Source organism: Apium graveolens, chromosome 8 (genome assembly GCF_009905375.1).
Source record: "Apium graveolens cultivar Ventura chromosome 8, ASM990537v1, whole genome shotgun sequence".
Lineage (NCBI taxonomy): Eukaryota > Viridiplantae > Streptophyta > Magnoliopsida > Apiales > Apiaceae > Apium > Apium graveolens.
The window spans coordinates 20067059-20088469 of record NC_133654.1 but is presented as its reverse complement, the minus strand read 5'-3'; the positions used below and the strand labels follow the sequence as shown (position 1 = coordinate 20088469).

General features: G+C 35.9%; 2 protein-coding genes and 2 long non-coding RNA genes across 7 annotated transcripts; 2 read left to right on the top strand and 2 right to left on the bottom strand.

The window, feature by feature from the left end:
• The first annotated feature begins 1284 nt into the window (after positions 1–1284).
• Positions 1285–5353, top strand: LOC141677346 (receptor like protein kinase S.2-like). The gene is made up of 5 exons (XM_074483234.1): positions 1285–2623; positions 3089–3426; positions 3699–3793; positions 3869–4572; positions 5001–5353. The coding sequence occupies exons 1-5, from the start codon at positions 1285–1287 to the stop codon at positions 5351–5353; spliced, it is 2829 nt and encodes a 942-aa protein (XP_074339335.1).
• LOC141677348 (uncharacterized) lies at positions 2604–6570 on the bottom strand. The gene is made up of 4 exons (XR_012557387.1): positions 6434–6570; positions 5591–5659; positions 3840–5413; positions 2604–2737 (listed from the first exon to the last, which is right to left on the bottom strand). It is a non-coding gene; the product is annotated as an uncharacterized LOC141677348 (long non-coding RNA).
• LOC141677345 (LRR receptor-like serine/threonine-protein kinase EFR) lies at positions 6502–17441 on the top strand. 4 transcript variants are annotated; one of them, XM_074483229.1, is made up of 5 exons: positions 6502–8878; positions 9449–9786; positions 10018–10112; positions 10206–10978; positions 16871–17441. In XM_074483229.1, exons 1-5 carry the CDS (start codon positions 6502–6504, stop codon positions 17206–17208), a joined length of 3921 nt encoding a protein of 1306 aa, XP_074339330.1. In that variant the 3' UTR covers positions 17209–17441. The 4 variants fall into 4 exon arrangements, with proteins under 4 accessions (XP_074339330.1, XP_074339334.1, XP_074339331.1 ...); XM_074483233.1 differs by lacking the exon at positions 16871–17441 and adding an exon at positions 16517–16773; XM_074483230.1 differs by lacking the exon at positions 16871–17441 and adding an exon at positions 15430–15759.
• LOC141677349 (uncharacterized) lies at positions 8330–19468 on the bottom strand. The gene is made up of 3 exons (XR_012557388.1): positions 19193–19468; positions 17528–17614; positions 8330–8460 (listed from the first exon to the last, which is right to left on the bottom strand). It is a non-coding gene; the product is annotated as an uncharacterized LOC141677349 (long non-coding RNA).
• Between the last annotated feature and the right edge of the window lie 1943 nt (positions 19469–21411).

Genomic DNA, 21411 nt, shown 5'->3' with positions numbered 1-21411 from the left:
ACCCACCAGTTTTTGAGAGAACAATGGATGACTTTGCATGGAATTTTCCAGTTGTTGACTACCATCCCCCCTAGAGTAAGTTTTACTCAGCCATAAATTGTCTACAGCAGGATAGCAAACACAAGGGCTAGACACTCAGAAAAGAAAACATCCAAAGATGAGTGCAGCAGGAAGTAAAAAAATACTTAGTACACATACTATCTTTGTTTCTCATCTCCCTTGTTCTAATCATCCCCACATCTACCGCTACCTTGAGTGGACACGAAACAGATCAACTAGCGTTGTTGGCCTTCAAAGCAAAGATTTTGGATGACCCCCTAGGAGTTTTAGACTCGTGGAATAATTCAATTCATGTATGTTTCTGGTATGGCATAACATGCAGCAAACGACACGGAAGAGTCACCAGCATAAACCTTTCATCTAAACATCTTGTAGGTTCTTTGTCTCCTGATGTAGGAAACATGAGTTACTTGAATGAAATCGTTCTTTATGACAACAATCTTCGAGGCGCAATTCCTCAAGGAGTAGACCATCTTTTCAGGCTAAAAGTTTTAAGCTTAGGACGGAATGCTTTGGAAGGAAACATACCAGATACCTTAGGACGAGTTAACAGCTTAGTCATTGTTGATGTCTCTTCAAATAAACTCTCCGGTTTGATCCCTACTTCGATTTTCAATCTTTCATTGTTGACTACCCTCAATTTGTCCAGTAATCAACTTCGAGGAAGTATATCATCAGAAATTGGATCGAATCTTCCCAATCTGCAAAATATTCAGTTATCATATAACAACTTCACCGGAAGCATTCCTGTATCACTTTCCAACGCTTCCAAACTTGAAGCTATTGGTTTCCAGTCCAACAATTTAAGTGGCCCTATATCTGTGGATTTCGGAAGGTTGCTGTATCTTCAAATATTACGCCTGTCCAATAATAATCTAGGATTTGGAGAACAGGGTCAGTTGAGTTTTCTTGACACATTGATCAACTGCAGCAGCTTAAAGATATTAGAACTAGGGGCCAATAATTTTCAAGGATCATTGCCCCATTCTATTGCTAATATCTCAAATGGCCTAACAATGATCAGCTTAGCAAATAATCAGATTTCTGGAAGCATCCCTTCAGAGATACGTAAATTTATCAATTTGATCTTTTATCTCTTTAGAAGGTAACAAGTTCACAGGCATTATTCCCCCGGAAATTGTCAAGCTCGGGAAGCTGCAGAGAGTTCTTCTTTCGAACAACAAACTTGCAGGAATTATTCCTACCTTAATTGGGAACTTATCTATGTTGGATGAAGTTCATTTAGAAAGAAATGAATTGAATGGAACAATTCCTCCTAGTTTTGGAAATTGTCCAATGTTGGTACTCTTGGATTTGTCCCAAAATAAACTTGCTGGAACTATACCTAATAAACTCTTTCATATTTCGCCTTTTTCTGTCATATTAAATCTTTCTGGAAACCATTTGAATGGACCACTACCAGCAGATGTAGGAGCTTTGAAGACCTTAGTTGAATTGGATGTCTCAGAAAATGGGTTTTCTGGTTTGATTCCAATGGAGCTTGGTGAATGCATTGCCCTCGATTCACTTTACATGCAGGGAAACTTCATCCAGGGTGACATCTCCCAATCAATGAAAAAGTTAAGAGGTTTGCAATATGTTGATCTTTCTCGTAACAACTTATCTGGGGAAATCCCAATTTTCTTTGAAACATTAACCTTGAAATTTTTAAATCTAAGCTGGAACTATCTCGAGGGAGAGGTACATAGGACAGGAGTATTTGCAAATGCAAGTGCATTTTCAGTAGTAGGTAACGAACGGCTCTGTGGAGGCATACTTGAATTACAGCTACCAAGATGCAGTAGTAGTAATAGATCACATAAACACAAGATGTCTTGGGTACGAGTTATAATTTTGATAGCCTCTATAACAGTTCTTCTTACTATCGGTTTTCTGTTGTATCTTAACATATTGAAGAAGCCACATCCAGAATCAGATATATCAATAACGCCCATCAGATTGTCATACGATCAACTACGTGAAGCAACTAATGGATTCTCGTGGACAAACATAATCAGCAGGAGTGGTTCTGGGTTAGTGTACAAAGGAAAACTAGGCACACAATATCAGAATGAAGCAGATATTGCAATTAAAGTATTCAACATACAGGATAAAGCAGCAGTCAACCGTTTCATGAAGGAGTGTGAAGCCCTGCGATATATTCGCCACAAAAACATTGTTAAGATCTTAAGCATGTGCTCCAGTATCACAGAGAAAAACAATGAATTCAAAGCTATTGTTTACGGATTCATGGAGCATGGGAGCGTAGAGAAATGGCAGCAGTCAGCAAGCAAAATATCTTACGATAAACTCTACATGCCTCAGATATTGAACCTTGGTATCAAAATAAACATCGCGATTGATGTGGCTAGTGCACTTGATTATCTTCATAATCAAATGGAAAATCCCTTGGTATATCGTAACCTAAAACCAAGCAATGTTTTGCTAGATACAGAGATGAGAGCGCATATAACAAATTTTGGATTGGCAAAGTTTGAATTCAACAGCACAAGCCAAAGCAGTATAGATGGATTAGTAGGCAAGACTGAATATGTGCCTCCAGGTAAAAATCTATAAACTCCACTTCCACACATATTATCTGAATGTCTCAATGTGAGTTGTGAGATGCATGTTTCTGCTATATCAACACTTAACTTGTGCAATGGCCTGAAGTTTTCTGCAATAAGATTCAGTAGAAGAACTTGTTAAAATCTATTTAACAAGTGCACTTTTATCAGACTCTTCACTGCAACAATTATTACTTTGGAAATCCTCTAATTCATTTCCTTTATATTTTATTAAAGTGGTGCTAATAAATTTATTGTGGAATTTGTCCATATAGGTGAATTTAACAAGTCTCAGTTTTTTAGCGGCAGAGACTAGATTACATCCTCATTTAAGACACAAATATAATTTAATGGCAACAACAAAGTACAGGATTAGTTATCTTTAAAAACAACTTTTCTGATTTATACATCTTCTTCCTGGGAAATCCTAATTGTCATCCCTCTGATATTTAATGAATAAGAGTATGGTCTGGGAGGCACGGTGTCAACTAAGGGGGATGTCTACAGCTACGGAATATTTTTACTGGAGATGCTGACAGGAAAGAAGACTACTGATCCAATGTTTCATAAAGGTTTTACCCTTCAGAACTTTGTTTCTGGTGCCTTGCGTGATGGTGTAAAGGAAATTATTGACCTAGTCAATCTAAACGAACTTACAAGACATGATGCGGCACAGTCAGATAATTGTCTGAGTATGCTTTTCAACATTGGAGTGAAATGTGCCCTGGAGTGTCCTCAGTTTCGCCCAGACATCAGTGATATCTTAACCGTCCTGGAAAAAGTTAGGATCATCTTCAAGGTTCCTAACTACGCTCTTATCTATTTCTTACTTTCAATATTGGCTAGTTAGAGATACTTGCATAATTCCCCGCTTAAATTTAACATAATGTTGCTTTTGACTGTTCCTAACCTCACATTCAGACCAAGATGATCAGTAGTCACCCAAATGTAAAATACCTAGAATCTTTGAGGTTCTGTAACTGCATAAAAAACCACAAAAACTAATGTTCACTATTGCATATACTGTCTTCCCTTTGCCAAAAGTTTAAGACTAAATGCTTTTTTCTTCAGGGCAACACAGGCAGGACTAGGGGATATGCTAGAAAAAGAGCCCATGATGCAGTCCTGAAGACTCAAAATAATCTGAAATCTCTACTATCATACGGGTACAATTTTCCATAGTTTACATGTATGTAGAATTATTTATCATACCTTTATATGTTGTTTTCCAAATGGTGTAGGCCAGAAAACATGGCTCCAAGTTCAGCATCAACGTTGATGTTACCATCAGTCACTGTGTCATACATGGATCTTCATAAAGCAACCAACGGATTGTCCTTAACCAACTTAGTTGGGGCAGGCGGTTATGGCTCTGTTTACAAAGGAACACTTCATCAAACATATGTTCGTCTTCTCTTAAGGAATAGTGGGATAGAAGATGGCACTGGAACAGCTGTTGCAATCAAAGTATTCAACCTTCAGCGTAGAGGTGCAGCTAGAAGTTTCAACACTGAGTATAAAATCTTAAGAAACATTCACCACAGAAATCTTGTAAAGCTTATAACTTCATGCGCAACTGTAGATCAGGAGGGTCACAATTTTCGAGCTATTCTTTATGAGTTCATGGATCATGGGAGTTTGGATACATGGCTGCATCCAACTAATAAAACAAGCCATGATGGGCCCATCAAACCTCAAACACTGAACCTTCAAGCCAGAATAAATGTAGCCACTGATGTAGCCTGTGCACTCAGTTATCTTCATCATCAATGCGAGAATTGCATAATTCACTGTGATCTAAAGCCAAGCAACATCTTGCTAGACAAAAACATGGTAGCGCGTATTGCAGATTTTGGGCTGGCAATTTCTCTTCCGGAGGACCCAAATCAAAATCAAAGCAACAGCTCAACTGGATTACGAGGAACCACTGGATATATAGCTCCAGGTAAAATTAATATAGAACTTGGCATTGAACTAGGAAAAAATGAATTCCTATAGGACAAAGTGTAAGACTTGACTCGCTTTTGTTTAGCATAAAATGCACTTTCCATAATTCTTTATTTAATAACTGACATACACTAGTCTTTGGTTTGCATCTGACATCGCTTCATCAATTTGTTAACGTTCCCCAGGATCTTGCACCAAGTTAAATAGAACGTTCTAAACAGATAACACTACTTGTTAGATGACCAACTCTACTCTACTAAACGGATAATATACTTTAACACTTCTACTCTTTGGAAACCCTGTATTTCGGGATTAAGGAATGGATGGCTAAAGACTGCCCTTGAAGCTTCCATTTTCACTTGATAAATTGTGATCTATCATGCAAAAAAATGGCTAAAGCTTTAATTTTTCTTTCATTTTCAATAGAGTATGGTCTAGGATGCAAGATGACAACCAAGGGAGACACATACAGCTTTGGGATTCTATTATTGGAGATGCTCACAGGAATAAGGCCTACTCATCGTATGTTTAGTGGAGGTCTAAACCTTCACAACTTTGTTTCACTAGCCTTGCCTAACGATGTAATTAACATTACTGATCCACTCATGAAGGTAATGACATCTGTAAATGAAGGGGATGGCAAAAGATTAGAGAAATACCTGATTAAACTGTTCAATATTGGTTTAGCATGTTCCAGGCCATCACAAAAGGATCGTCTAGACATGCGTGCAGTATTACGCGAGCTGGAATCCATTAGAAACAACATTCAGCTAAATTAAATGTGTGTTCCCTCACCTTAAAGAATGATATGAAGTTTAGTCCTTCAATGTTGATTTGCACTGTGCATGTTACATACAATGATTATAATTATCATTTAGCTGACAATGTAAGATGCTACATAAGCAAACATTTGAAGCTTTACACCTAAAACTTCAATGTTATTACATTTGAAGTATATTTAGTGGCCTGGCATATTCATATATTTTCATATGCATAAAAACAGAAACTCATTTTACCTGCAAATTGCAGTGCGTGTATAGCAATTGGAGGTTTAAACCTTCACAACTTTGTTTCGCCAGCCTTGCCTAATAATTATATAGGATTTTATCAAACAGGTGGACAGGTAATTATCTGCATATAAAATACATCCGACAATTGAAAAAAACTTACATATACGTGTGGAATAAAATGATTTCTTGTTAAATTTCGAAAAATAATTGTTTTTTTAAAATACGTCCAGATTGAGTACAAAAAATAATTCTCAAATAACGGTAGATGTAGATTAATGACTCGATACTAGACTATCTTAATAGATGAGATTGTTGCGAAAACATGGATACGTCTTATAAAATAACCGTGCTCTTGAAATCATTTTTTGATACTCTAACATTCCGTACAAACAATGTGAACGTTTGAAAGTGGATATCCAACTCCACAGCAGCCTCTTACACTTTACAGAGGAAAGACCCAAGAAAAACACATGTCGGCCAAGAGCACCGAAAAAACAACTCAACAATGACAAAGAAACAAATTAACCAGATTTGTAAGCTTCTCAATAATTGAGTAACATTTCCAATAATAAAATGTCAAAGATTCGAGTCTATAAGTATCTCAATCATATTACTTTGTCTAAAAGTGGAGCCAACAATAATTTGGTACTAGTTTTCACACGCTCAATAGTAATGAATTGCAGTCCCTGGGAAATATTCAGACTACCATTTCCCTGGTAGCTAAGGTGATTCCGGTAGAGTGCATTCAGTACCGGATATATTAATATATCAATCAACACAAGGGCCTGGAAAGTGATAAAGGAAATATACAGAAGCAGAACTTTCAAAATGCGAGGAGATGAAAAATACCGGATATACGTGTTATCTTTATCCTCGTCTGCCTCTGCCTCGCTCTTATCATCTCCAATTGTAAAGCTATGCTAAGTGGAACTGAAAGAGATCAACAAGCATTGTTGGCCTTCAAAGAAAACATTATTCATGATCCACAAGGAGCTCTTAGCTCGTGGAATAAGTCTCTCCATTTCTGCAACTGGGAAGGCATTATATGCAGCAAACGCCACAAAAGAGTCACCACCATAAACCTTTCATCTAAAGGTTTGGTGGGTTCTATGTCTTCTGATATTGGAAACATGAGTTTTTTGAGTGAGATCATTCTCTACAACAACAATCTTCAAGGCATGATTCCTCAAGAAGTACACCGCCTTTCTAGGCTAAAAGTTCTAAACTTAGGACGAAATGCTTTGGAAGGAAACATACCAGATACCTTTGGACGAGCTCATAGGCTAGTCATTCTCGAACTTTTCTCCAATAAACTTACTGGTATGATCCCTGCTTCTGTTTTCAACCTCTCATTACTAAATGTCTTCAATTTGGCCAATAATCAACTTGAAGGAAGTATACCATCAGACATTGGGTTGACTCTTCCCAATCTCCAAAAGATTCTGCTATCAAATAACAAATTCACTGGAAGCATTCCCATATCACTTTCTAATGCTTCCCGGCTTCAATCTATTGATTTTAACTTCAACAATTTTAGCGGCCCCATAGCTGTAGATTTTGGAAGGCTACCGTATCTTCAAAAATTAGGTTTGGAAAATAACAATCTAGGACTTGGGAAACAGGATGACTTGAGTTTTTTTGACTCAATGATCAATTGCAGCAGCATCAAAATTTTGGAACTAGGGAGCAATAATTTTCATGGATCATTGCCCCGTTCTGTTGCAAATTTTTCAAATGAGCTAACAATGATAAGTTTAGCAGATAATCAGATTTCTGGAAGCATCCCTACAGAGATATGTGAATTTATCAACTTGATATTTTTATCATTAGAAGGTAACAAGTTCACAGGCGTTTTTCCCTCCGAGATCACAAAACTGGGGAAGCTGCAACGAGTTCTGCTTTCTAACAACAGACTTTCAGGGAACATTCCTGCTTCCATAGGGAACCTATCTATGCTGGATGAGTTGCATTTAGAAAATAATGAGTTGAACGGGACCATTCCACCTAGTCTTGGACTTTGTCCAATGTTGGTCCTCTTGGAGTTGTCTCGGAATAACTTCAGTGGAACTATACCCAACAAACTCTTTAATATTTCTCCTTTCTCTATTAAGTTAAATCTTTCTCAAAACCATTTGGTTGGATCACTACCAGCAGGTATTGGTGCTTTGAAAACCTTAGCTGCATTGGATATTTCGGAAAATGAGCTTTCTGGTTCCATTCCAACACAGCTTGGTGAATGCTTTGCCCTCGATTCACTTTACATGCAGGGCAACTTCATTCACGGTAACATCTCACAATCAATGGAAATGTTAAGAGGTATGCAAAATTTTGATATTTCTCGTAATGAGTTCTCTGGGAAAATCCCTGATTTCTTTGAAACACTATCCTTGAAATATTTAAATGTAAGCTGGAATAATCTCCAGGGAGAGGTACATACAAAAGGAATATTCGCAAATGCAAGTGCATTTTCAGTAGTAGGTAATAATGGGCTTTGTGGAGGCATACCTGAACTACAGCTACCAAAATGCAGTAGTCATGGATCACATAAACACAAAATGCATTGGGTACAAGTTTTGATCTTGATAGGTGCGATACAAGTTCCTCTAGCCACTGGTTGCTATATATGGCTTAAAAGGACAAAAGGAAAGCCACTGAGCTTTTTAGAATCAAAGATAAACACGTCACCCATCCAATTGTCCTACGAGCTACTCCATCAAGCAACTGATGGATTCTCACGGAACAACTTAGTCGGCGAGGGTAATTCTGGATTAGTGTATAAAGGGAAATTTTGTAGTCCACCATACAATGGAAAAGATCTTACAGTTAGAGTATTCAAGCCTCAAGCATCCATCTATTTCATCACTGAGTGTGAAGCCCTGAGAAACATTCGCCACAAAAACATTATTAAGATCAGAAATACATGTACAAGCATCGATGAGAACAACAAAAAATTTACAGCTACTGTTTACGACTTCATGGAGCATGGGAGCTTAGATAGGTGGAACCATTTAACAAGTGAGTCATCTCATGATGAGCTCAGCATGCCTCAGATTCTGAGCCTTGATACCAGAATAAACATAGCGATCGATGTGGCTAGTGCACTTGATTATATTCATAATCAAGCGGACAACCCCTTGATACATTGTAATTTGAAACAAAGCAATATTTTGCTAGATACAGACATGAGGGCACATCTATCAAATTTTGGACTGGCCAAATTTCTTGCAAAATTAGGCAGCACAAGTCATAGCAGTTTTAATGGATTTGTAGGAACCCTTGGATATGCACCTCCAGGTAAAAACCAACACAGGTTCCACTTCATACAATATAAATTTCATATTATGTTGTTCTTTCATTCTTAAACATGTAATATTTTGTCAGAGTAACGGCCAAGTTGGGATAGAACGCGTTAATGTTAGGTACGGTAAATCCTTTTGCTGTCTTAACAATTAACGTTTAAAATGAACTGGCCATTTCTGCAGTCCTATTTAGTAGTAGAACATGTAATTTGGTATATCCTAGTATTTATATATTCTTGCTTCAACCTCTTCATTGCCACAAATATCAAAAACATGTCCCCTAAATCTTTTTCTTGCATCTATTCTCAATTGGTGATAATAAATCTAAATGGTTATACTATCTCCAAAACTAGTGGAACTTGTCCATATAGGTGGATTTAACAAGTTTTGATGACTTTCTGGAGCCAATAAAAGAGCACTGTAATATGATTTTAGACAAATAAAACTAATTGGAAACAGTAGTGTACAGGATTAGTGATCGATTAAGAAACTAATATTTTCATGATTTGTTCGAAGGCTAGCTGACAAATTCTAACTGTCATCATTCTGATATTTAATGCACAAGAGTACTATCAGGGATGCATGGTTTCAACTAAGGGAGATGTCTACAGCTACGGAATAATACTACTGGAGATGTTTACGGGGAAGAAGATTACTGACCCTATGTTTCATGGATCATTTAAGCTTCAGAAATTTGTTTCTAATGCCTTGTCTGACAGGATAGATGATGTTATCCACCCATTCTATCTACATGAACTCAATAGATATGATGCAGCAAAGGCGAAGGCTAGTCTGGTTATGCTTTTAGACATTGGTGTGAAATGTACCCAGAACTTGCCAAAGTTCCGACCAGACATTAGAGATATCTTAAGTGTGCTGGAAACAGTTAAAAGCATCTTTAAGGTCAGTAAACTATGTTCTTTTTATTTTCTATAAACCTACATTCTCTCTCTTTCTTTCTAAAATTCTTGAATTTTTAGTATTACACCGCAACATCAAGTACTGGGCCGAATGTAAAATCATTAGCACCTTCAAGGTTGTTAAACTGCATAATTCCCATTATTTGAAGATTAATGTTTATTATATCATTAAATTTTTTTAAGCATTAAAAATTTATTAAATATTTTGCTTCAGGCCAGTAAAGATGGTATCCAGGCGTTTGATGAAAGAAGTTTTCTAGATGCAGTTTTGATGGCTCGGAGGTACAAGAAATCTCTACTATGGAACAGGTATAATTCCCGTAGTTAAGATGCATATATAAATAAATACACATTTATTTATTTATCGATCATGCCTTCAATTATTTTGACCAAATGGTGTAGGACAGAAGTTCTAAAAGTGCCCTCTGGAAGGCATGAAGAAGAAAATTTTGGTAGAGCCAACCGGACTATACACACAGCAAGACAGTCTATCAATCCTTCCCCCGATATAACTCAAAATTCAGTCACAGTGTCATATATGGATCTCCATAAAGCTACTAACGGATTCTCCTCAACCAACTTAGTCGGTGCAGGTGGTTTTGGCTCAGTTTATAAGGGAATTTTTCATCAAGAAAAATTTCGTCTCGTAACGCATAGTGGGATAGAAACTGGGACTGGAACGGCTGTTGCAATCAAAGTATTCAACCTACAACGAAGAGGAGCAGTGAGAAGTTTCAACACAGAGTATCAAACATTAAAAATGATTGACCACAAATATATTGTAAAGATCATAACTACATGCACAAGTGTAGATCAGGAAGGTCATGATTTTCGAGCTATTGTTTATGAGCTCATGGATCATGGGAGTTTAGAGATGTGGCTTCATCCAACAAATAAAACGTACCATGATGGCCCTGTGACACCTCGAATGTTGAGCCTTCTTGCAAGAATAAATATAGCAATTGATGTAGCCTGTGCACTCGATTATCTTCATCGTCAATGCAAGCATTGCATTATTCACTGTGATCTAAAACCAGGCAACATTTTGATAGACAAAAATATGTTCGCACGAATTGCAGATTTCGGATTGGCAATTTCTCTTCATGAATCCCCAAATATGAACCAATGTAGCAGCCCAACTGGTATACGAGGAACCACCGGATATATAGCTCCAGGTAAAGTTACTATAACTCTTGAATTGAAATGTAATATGAATTCTATTGGGGCTAATTTAAGCATTTACATGTTCTAGTTTAGCATAGGATGTGCATACCAGGTATACTTATTCTTTTTCGAAAACTAAGAAGATAGAATATGAGATGGGAAGCTAGAAAATTTGTAAATTTTGTTAATCTCAATGACATCCACTATACGCAATATCAGCCTTTCAACCCTTCCCTCTAAAACAGGTATATGCTACATTAGAGTATGGACATCTTTATAGTCATGGCTGCTCCTTAGCATTCGATGGGCTCATAACTTCAACTGTTTACATCCTTGGCTAAATTGTTTATATTATCACTAACATATACTCCCTCCGTCCCAAATTATCTGTCTTGTTTGACTTTTTATGGTCAAATTGACTCAACTTTGACCGTAAATAAAAACTCATTATTTCATTATTTTGAAAAACTTAAAATTGCATATTAAAGTATATTAAATGTACTTTCTAGTGATATATTCTTTATACATATTTTCGATTATATACTATATGAAATTTTCAGTCAAAGTTGAGTCAGTTTGACCGCAAAAATTCAAACAAGACAGATGAATTGGGACGGAGGGAGTATATGACAAGAATATTGGTAGGGAAAAGGATCTCTCCCATTGCTGGAGAGTCCTCATTATATAACTATAATACAAGCTGAATTCTATCATGAAATGCAGCTAATTTGCAGATTTCAGCCTTTATAACAGTTCTATACTCTAAATATGGAAGGTAACCAAATTTGTTAATACAGCTAATATATCCCAATCTAATTAGGGACAACTAATACAGCTAACATAGAGCTAAAACATTTGACACCCTCCCTCAAATTGATGCTGCTGGAAAATCTTCAAGCATCCATTTGCCAACAAGAAAGTTGTGGCGCTGACGTGGCATCGATTTGGTAAAAATATCAGCAATTTGTAGACTGGTGGAGATATGTGGGAGAGTAATAACCAGGTGGTCATAAGCCTCACGAATAGAATGACAGTCAACCTCGATGTATTTTGTACGTTCGTGGTAAACATATTTTGTACGTTCGTGGTAAACAGGGTTGGATGCAATCTGAATGGCGTTGTTGTTATCAGCATGCAATGGAGTTGGTTGGGCTTGAGAGAATCCAAGGAGCCCACGTAGCTAAATACTTTTAGAACAAGCGGCAGAAATGGTATGATATTCTTCTTCTCTAGACGACTTCGATACACGATTCTGCTTTTTGCATTTCCATGAAATAAGAGCATCTCCAAGAAACATACACCAACCAGTAATAGACTTTCTAGCATCGGGGCATCCAGCCCAATCCGCATCACTGTACGCTTGAAGCTTGTGTGAAGAACCACCGGGGAAGAACACAGGCCACGTCTAGGAGTTCCAAGGATATACCAGATGATTCGTTTGACAGCTGATAGGTGGAAGTGTCGAGGACATTGCATGAACTTACTTACTATATGTACAACGTAAGAGATATCCGGTCGAGTAATGGTAAGATATATATAAGGTTGTCAACTAGCTTCCAGTATAAAGTAGAATCATAAAGTAGCTCTCCTTCTTCTTTGCTATATTTGACATTAATTTCCATTGGGGTTTCAACATAATTAGAGCCCTTGAGTCCTGACTAACTCAACCAAATCTTGAACATACTTGTGTTGATTCAAGAAGATACCTCGCGGTCGATAATGTACCTCTAATCCCAAGAAATAATCGAGCTGACCAAGATCTTTCATTTGGAAAGTGGAATGTAACATATTTTTTAAGACAATCAGTGGCTTGTATATCAGAACCAGTGTCAAGGATATCATCCACGTAGACAAGAAGCATAACTATACCCACACTTGTCTTTTTCAGAAAAAGGGAAGAGTCATGTTTACTTTGCGTATATGAAAAACTAAGTAAAGTGGATTTGAACTTTTCAAACCAGATTCTAGGTGTCTGCTTTAAACCATATAAAGAGCGCTTCAGTTTGCAAACATGATTAGGTGAGATAGGCATACCATTGGGAAGTGTTATATAAACGTCTTCCTTGAGGTCATTGTGTAAGAAAGCGATCTTCACATCCATTTGAGACAATTTCCATGATTGAGACGCATCAAGGGTTAGTATGGTTCGCACGACGGTCATTTTAGCTACCGGTGCAAACGTCTCTTCGTAATCTATGCCGTACTCTTGTCTATTTCCAAGAACTACTAGTCGAGCCTTATACCTCTCAACGGAACCAACCGGATGAAGTTTTACTGAGAACGCAAACTTGGTGCCAAGAGATTTCACAGATTTGGGACGCGCTACAATATCCCATGTTTGGTTTTCTTCAAGTGCAAGAAGCTCAGTTTCAATAGCTTCCTCTAACATTCATGCTTCATTGCATGTTTATATGATGTGGGAATAGGAATGGTTGATATAGCAGTTGTCAATGATACAGGATTAGTAAAACCATACCTATCTGGAGGCTGACTCACTCGAGTGCTATGTCTACGAGTGGCAGGTGCAGTGGCTTGAACGGGATCAGCAACAAGGGAATCATTTTAAGGGGGTGGAGAGGCTTGAACATGATCAGCAGAAAAAGAATCAGTTTGAGGAGGTGGATTGGCTTGAGAGTTTCTGGTATAGTATTCTAGTTTGGCATGACTTTAGTGCGTCGTTGATACACCAAAAGTGATTTAGGAGATGGATGTTCAGATTCAAATAACACTGGAATAAATAAAGAATCTGCATAAGAGTTAGTAAATAGAGGTACAACTGAAGATAACGGAGAATGATGATCATTGTAAGTAGAGAAAAAAGGTTGGTTTTCCTAGAAAAACTACATTTCTTGAAACTCGAGTACATGGTAAATTAGGATCGTAACGGAGAAATCCTTTATGGTGTAGAGCATATCCTAAGAAAGCACATTTTGTTGACTGGTATGTGAGTTTTGTGCGTTCATATGGAGGAAGGTGAACATAACATACACATCCAAAATTATGAAGACCTGACTAATCTGGAGTGGGACCAAATAACCGAGTGAAAGGTGAAACGTGATTTAAGGATGGTGACGGTAATCTATTTATGAGGTACACTGCAGTAGAGAGAGCTTCACACCAGAACCTAGAGGGCACAATGATTCCAACAAAAGGGCACGTACAACATCGAGAAGATGGCAATTTTTTCTTTCAGCTATCCCATTTTGTTGGGGAGTTGAAGGACAAGACCTTTGAGAAATTATACCATTGGATTGTAAATACTCTTGAAACAAATAAGACATATATTCACCCCCATTATCTGAGCAAATAATTTTGATTTTTGTATCGAGTTGAGTTTGAATATATGCATGAAAAATCTTGAAGGCTGAGAGCACTTCAGATTTAGAACAAAGCAAATATATCCAAGTAAAATGACTATAATCGTCAATAAATGTGACAAAGTACTTATACTTAGTATGAGAAACAATCAGTGACATTACCCAAACATCACTATGTATTAAATCAAAACGTTGAGTTACATCAGAAGTATGAATGGGAAATGGTAAAGTTTCGTTTTTCCAAGTTTACAAGAATTGCAATCGAATTGGACAGAACTAAGAGAAGATATTATTTATTCCCAAGTATACCAGATTTTAGCAAACCACGAAGAACGTTATTATTAGGGTGTCCTAGACGCTTATGCCATGGTAATCAATACGGGAAGAATTACAAGAAATAATAGGAAACGAGCGACATGGTGAAGAAAATTATATAGGAAAGAGACGCCCAACTTTAGGCCCCCTCGTGATCACCCTCCCTTACTGCTGATCCTGTACAATACAACCAGATTTTGAAAATGTCACTTTGCAATTATTTTTTATCAATTGACCGATAGAAATAAGGTTAGTGGTAAGGGCAGGAGAGACAAAGACATCGGTTAAAGAGGAAGAAATATCACCGGTTGCTGTGATAGGTAAATGATTCCCATCTGCAGTACCGATTTCAAGATTTCTGCAATATTTACTTATATTTTTAAGAAAATCAGCATTATTTTTCATATGATTAAAAGCTGCAGAATCAAAGTACCAAGTAGGTAATTCGAGAGTAGATTTACCAGAAATTCCTAGAGTGAAAAATGCTGAAATGATCATTTGCTGAATCATTTCAGGTGTCATGGGTTGAACAGGAGCGATATCATTCCGTGTCATATGTCCAGTATTCATCATACCTCTGGTATTTAAGGATCCAACCATGGCTGTGTAGGCTGTCTCAGATTTTTTTGGTGGACGAATAGGACATTCCTTGATTATATGTCCATCTTTCTTACAATAATTGCAAATTTTTTTGGAACAGTTTGAACTTTGAAGCATAATGTCCAAAACCTTTGCAAGAGAAACATTGAACATTACGCATTTCCCTGCCTCTTGATTTACCTTGTGTTGCATACGCCAGATGAACTAACTCAGAATTCTGTTCTTTCAAGGTGTCTTGAGTGAGAAGACGTTGTTCCTCCCGAAGCAAATCATTAAGACATGTATCCAGAGAAGGAAGAGGATCTCGATTCATAAGGTTTGACCTAGTAGCTTCAAACTCAGACCGCAATTTCATAAGAAACTGATCTCTTTTAGTAGTTTCATGTACATCTTGAACCGACTAAAGACCTTCAGCGGGTACAGAGGCATAGACAATATCCGTGTATTCAACCCATAGATTCATAAATGAAGAATAAAAATCATAAATTGAAAGGCCATCTTGTTAAAGTTTGCCTATGTCATGTTCTAGTTGAAAGCGACGAGCAGTGTTTTGCTGACTATATATCTTCTTCAGACAGCTGAAGTTTTGAAAGGCCGTAAGTTCAATATAATGTTCGGATCGACAGATCCTAGCAGCCAGCCCATGATCTGTGCATCTTTAATTTCCCACTTAGCATATCCAGTCTTGTCTTTTTCTTTGTCAGGCGCAAGAGTGGTGCCACTAACATAACCCCATAAATCCTTCCCTTTGACAAAGATCTGAAAGTGAAATGCCCATGTTGAATATAATTTTTGCCATTAGGGCGAACCAAGAGAGTGTCATACTTGTCTAAAGACATGATTCTGAGAGAACGATCAAGAGTGACTAGGAACAAGGAACTTTATCAAGACACAAGAACGATGAAAAAGAATTGATCAGAAACAAGAGGAAATCAGAATTGTAGCTCTAATACCATGACAAGAATATTGGCAGGGAAAAGTATCTCTCCCATTGTTGGAGAGTCCTCATTATATAACAATAATAAAAGCTGAATTCTATCATGAAATGCAGCTAACTTGCAAATTTCAGCCTATACAACAATTCTATACTCTAAATATGGAAGGTAACCAATTCTGTTAATACGGCTAATATATCTCAATCTAATTAGGGACAGCTAATACAGCTAACATACAGCTAATACATTTGACAATATAAACTCCTCTGCAGTCACCCATTATCCTTTGCATACTCTGGTCTGAATTCTGCACTCATCTATAACAATTTAATGGTTACTCCTATATTTAATCCTTTTGTCAAACACCATTTTTTGTTCTCAGGTTGAGGGACAGTGAGTGAACTTCACACTGCCATGAACTCTCACCAAGTAGTATTAATGCATCTGGATCATTGTCCAAATTACCCTTATGACTGAAGCCCCATTTTTTTTTTGAAGTTATCACAAGATGGATCTATAGAATTTCTTTTTGGTTTTATTATAAATCTCATATATAATGGTGAATACACGTATATAGTAGTATGCATATTTGTCAATGTATGGCAGTAAGCATGGAGAGTGAGAGTCACTGCATTATTGCGGGAGTTCCCCTAAAGCTACCATTTTGTCTTTGGTATATTGTACTCTATATTGCAATTTATAGCTAAAGCTTTTGATTTTTTTTTTTGATTATTAGAGTATGGTCTAGGATGCAAGATGACAACCAAGGGAGACATATACAGCTTTGGGATTTTATTACTGGAAATGCTGACAAGTAAAAAGCCCACCAATCGTATGTTCCGGAGAGGTCTTAACCTTCATAACTTTGTTTGGATGGCCTTGCCTGACAACGTAATTGACATTACTGACCCACTCATGAAGGTAATGACATCTGGAAGGGAGGGCAAAAGAGTAGAAAAACGCCTAACTAGAATGTTCAATATTGGTCTTGCATGCTCCAAGCCATCGCCAAAGGATCGACCAGACATGCATGACGTATTATGTGAGCTGGAATCCATTAGAAACAGCTTCTAAGTAAGATAACTATGTGCTAACACACCTTTACGAGGATGACATGAACTTATAGACTTTAGTTACCAATACTGATTTGCATTATGCATGATAATCTCATTAAAAGACTAACTGCAGTTTCTATGGACCTGAAAAGCTTGCTACTGCCTATTAATGTATGTTAAAATGTAATGATAATACCGTAATGATAAGCTAACAATGTTAAGTGCTACATCAGAAAGCATACGAAAATTCCGCATCTAAATTTTTATGTTATCACCGAAACATTCGGTATATTCTCCATATAAATGGACATTATAAAAAAAGCAAAAACAAATCTTACCTGGAAATGGAAATGCATGCATTGCAATGTGAAAACTTCCCGGCACACAATTTACTAACTTTCCGTAGCCTGTATTGCAAATATAGTCTGCAGACAGAAAAATAAAATAATTATGCAGGATTTTACGACAATGCCAACTCTTTTGAGAATTTTATCAAACAGGTGGTGTTGGTTAACGAATAAATGTGAAAATGAAGAAAAAAATACACGTGAATGATGAATAATTGTACACTGGATAATGTGTTTTCTCAATTCAGTATCAATTAATTCATTATTTTGTAAGATAAATATTTATCCAAAGGGTCTTCACCTTTCAATGAAAAAGAAAGGTGTCTGCACTTTTGTAAAAATAATAAAAAATTAAATTTATGGATTTTTGTGAGAATAATTTATGACAGTATTTTTTTTAATTAATTTTCCAAAAATTATTTTAGTACATACTCTTCCCAGCCTAAGAGCATCGTTACGTACAAAGTCTAGGCAACGACATGATTTAGATATTAGTTAAAAAAATATACCTCTCCGACCATCACAGCTGTTAGATATCCTCTATCACGTCTTTTATATTTGTTTTATATCTGTTGATACTGTAACATTAGCTAAAATATCCACGCAAGTTTTGGTCTTTTATTTAAAACTTAACCTACTAAGGGCCCATTTGTTAAATATGAATCACATTTGCTGAACCGGTAAAATTTCTGGACAATCTGAAGGAATGGTTATTCTGAACAACCAAATGATTCATGTTGTTTGTTAATTTTTTTTAAAAAAATTATTTGGATAGTATTAATTTACTATTATACCCTGCTGAATGATTAATATTATTTAACAAATAATATCTATTTATCACTGAATGATACGAAATGAATATTTTTTTAATATAGTTCTAAAAATGACAAATCAACTTAACAATGTTAATACAATTTTAAAATTATTCAATGAAAACATAACTATATAATTTTCAAGAACTTTCCTTAAAGTTTCTGAGCAATTTGATTACGAAGATCATTCATATATTGTGTGGCTTGAGATCCCCACTCTGTGTCATTCATTGGTCCTTCTAAATCTTTTTTTATCTCCTTCTCCATCGTTATCTGACTAAGGAAGCTTGATCACATCGATCAAATAATTCATCTTCTAGTTTTTTCTTTCTTATGAAATTGTGAACTGCAATACAAGTTATCACAATATCTCGCTGCGTAGAGAATGAATATGGAGCCATCTGTTTGACAGTCTGTGTTAGTCCCCCCGATGATAAAATATTGAAATTATTTATTGTACAAATCATTCGTTTACCAGAGTCCGAATATTTGTTAGAATTTGACACGTTACTAAAGAGCTCACAAGGCGCACAGTACTGTCATTTCACCTGCTTCTAAACTAAGTAGTTGTTTCTTTACAACACTTAGGTATAATTAAATAAGGATTAGAATGTGAAACTGTCTTAATACTAGAATTATTAAGGCTAGAATAGTATGGTTTGATTAAAAAACTCAATCTGCAACTTGTGTATGACAATATAGTTAATTAGCATGACATCAAGTACAAGGCTGACAAAGCCAAATCTATAAATCTACATAATGTACTTGCTTGTTGTATTAATATTATGACATGATTTGGACTTGGGACCAAACAGAGAGAGAATTAACAAGAATAAGAACGTACCTGTAGAGAGCAGATAGCAGAGATAGAGAAACACTTGTAAATTGTAATTGAATATATATATATATATAGAGGAGTAGTTGATGGATTTATATGAAAGATAGAGACTAGAGTATTGATAACAGAAAAATTGTGCGACCTCCAGATGAGATATGCAGGAGAGGCTGCTGGATATATATGGAAAATAGATTTTAGGAAGAGTTTGTATACGATTCGTCCAGCTGATTTTAGGTGTCGTCCAGATGATTTTGACTGGTCCAGCTCAATAATTTTTTTTACCCAAATCACCTGAACAACAGACCGATTGAGTTAAACCCATTCTGATTCTGTTCTGGTGTTAACAAATGGGCCCTAAGTACATTAATATATATATATATTTATATTACACTTAATATATATATATTAAAATTTATTTTATATTTAACTTTTTAAACTTTATTATATTTATTTTAATATACATTGTATATTTGTATAAATACAAATAGATATAATATATTATAATATAATATAATATAATATAATATTTTATAATAGATATATAAGTAATATTTATTAATTATGTTTGGTTATATTTAAATATGTTATTATATTTCAATTGTAATATATATCAAATTGCTGTTATATTTAATATATTTTCATTGAATATAGTATTTATATTTTCACTTGTATTTAACTATATAGGGTCTTACTCCAGTGAAAACCTCTTTTATTGTGAGATATGAGATTCAATCGTAGCCACTCATTTTATACATTATATTAATATTTCACCACACTAATTTTTTAATATTTAGATATTTTATCACCCTATTCTTTCTAATTCCACCACCTGCCGCCTCCAACCACCGCCAACCTCCATTTCCGGCGACCACCAATAATCATCACCGTCAAATAGAAAATCACCACCATCAATTCAAAAATCACCACCGGAGAATGAAAAATCACCACCGAAAATACAATGATCACCACAGTCGGACAATGATTCTGACTCACGGATTCAGCCACCAGCTATGCTCCTCAACTCCGACCACCGACATCATAACAAAAATCACCAAATTAAAGAACAAATCACCCCAATTAATCTATAACAACCGCAACGCCACCATTAATCACCGTCACCGCCACACTATTACTATCACCAAACCACCTTCAACACCATCGGACACGTCACCATACATTTACCTTTATTAATGATGTAATTACCATCACATTTGTATTCACCATCTTCTCTCCAATGAATCTATATGGGAGAGGCAGTGTAGTAGCAGATTATGGAGGCAAAATCACGAATAACGCCGGTAATCTGTGACTTTCATCTCGACGGCGGCGAGATCTTAAACATCACCTTGGTAAAAAGAGTGAAATTTTTAAGTGGAGATGTTTTTATATCGATGATGAGGATGCTAACGAAATCAATGATGGTCGAATTCCGATGAATCGGTGGTGGTATGAAAGAAATTGACGAGGCGGTGATGGCAGGAAAGGAAAGTTTGAGGAGATGAAAGACAGTGAACGAGAGAGAGAGTGGCAAGTAGTTAAAAAGAAAGAACTGTGCGGTGGAGATTAAAAAAATTATATGAAACGAATGACTGATATTAGATCTCAGTTCTCACCAATAATTGGGTTCTCATTTGAGCAACTCCCTATATATATACTAAATTTATTTTAACATATAAAATTTTCATATATATACATATATAATAATAAAATAATTTTATTAAATATAACTAACCATTATAGCTAGTACTGCCGGAATAAAAACTCTCACAGATTTAACAAATTTTTAGATAATGATCATTTAGCTAATAATTTTAGCTATTAGTTTTGGAGATGCTCTAACTAGCCTACACGAATCTATATTGTGATAAACTTTTAATAGTAACAACAAATGCACACTATCTATTTTGTGATCGAAACTTTTAATAGTAACAACAAATGCACACCCTAGCCTCGAGTAAGTCAAGAGCTCGAAACCACTCTATCAAGTACCAACAGAGGCAAACATCTTTTTGGTAATATATACTCCCTCCGTTCCAATTTATCTGTCATTTTGACTTTTTGTGGTCAAATTGACTCAAGTTTGATCGTAAATTAAAAATTAATTTTTCATTATTTTGAAAAACCGAAGAATACGTTTTAAAGTATATTACATGTACTTTCTAATGATATAATTTTTATAATTTTTTCGATTATATACTATATGAAATTTTTAGTCAAAATTTGGT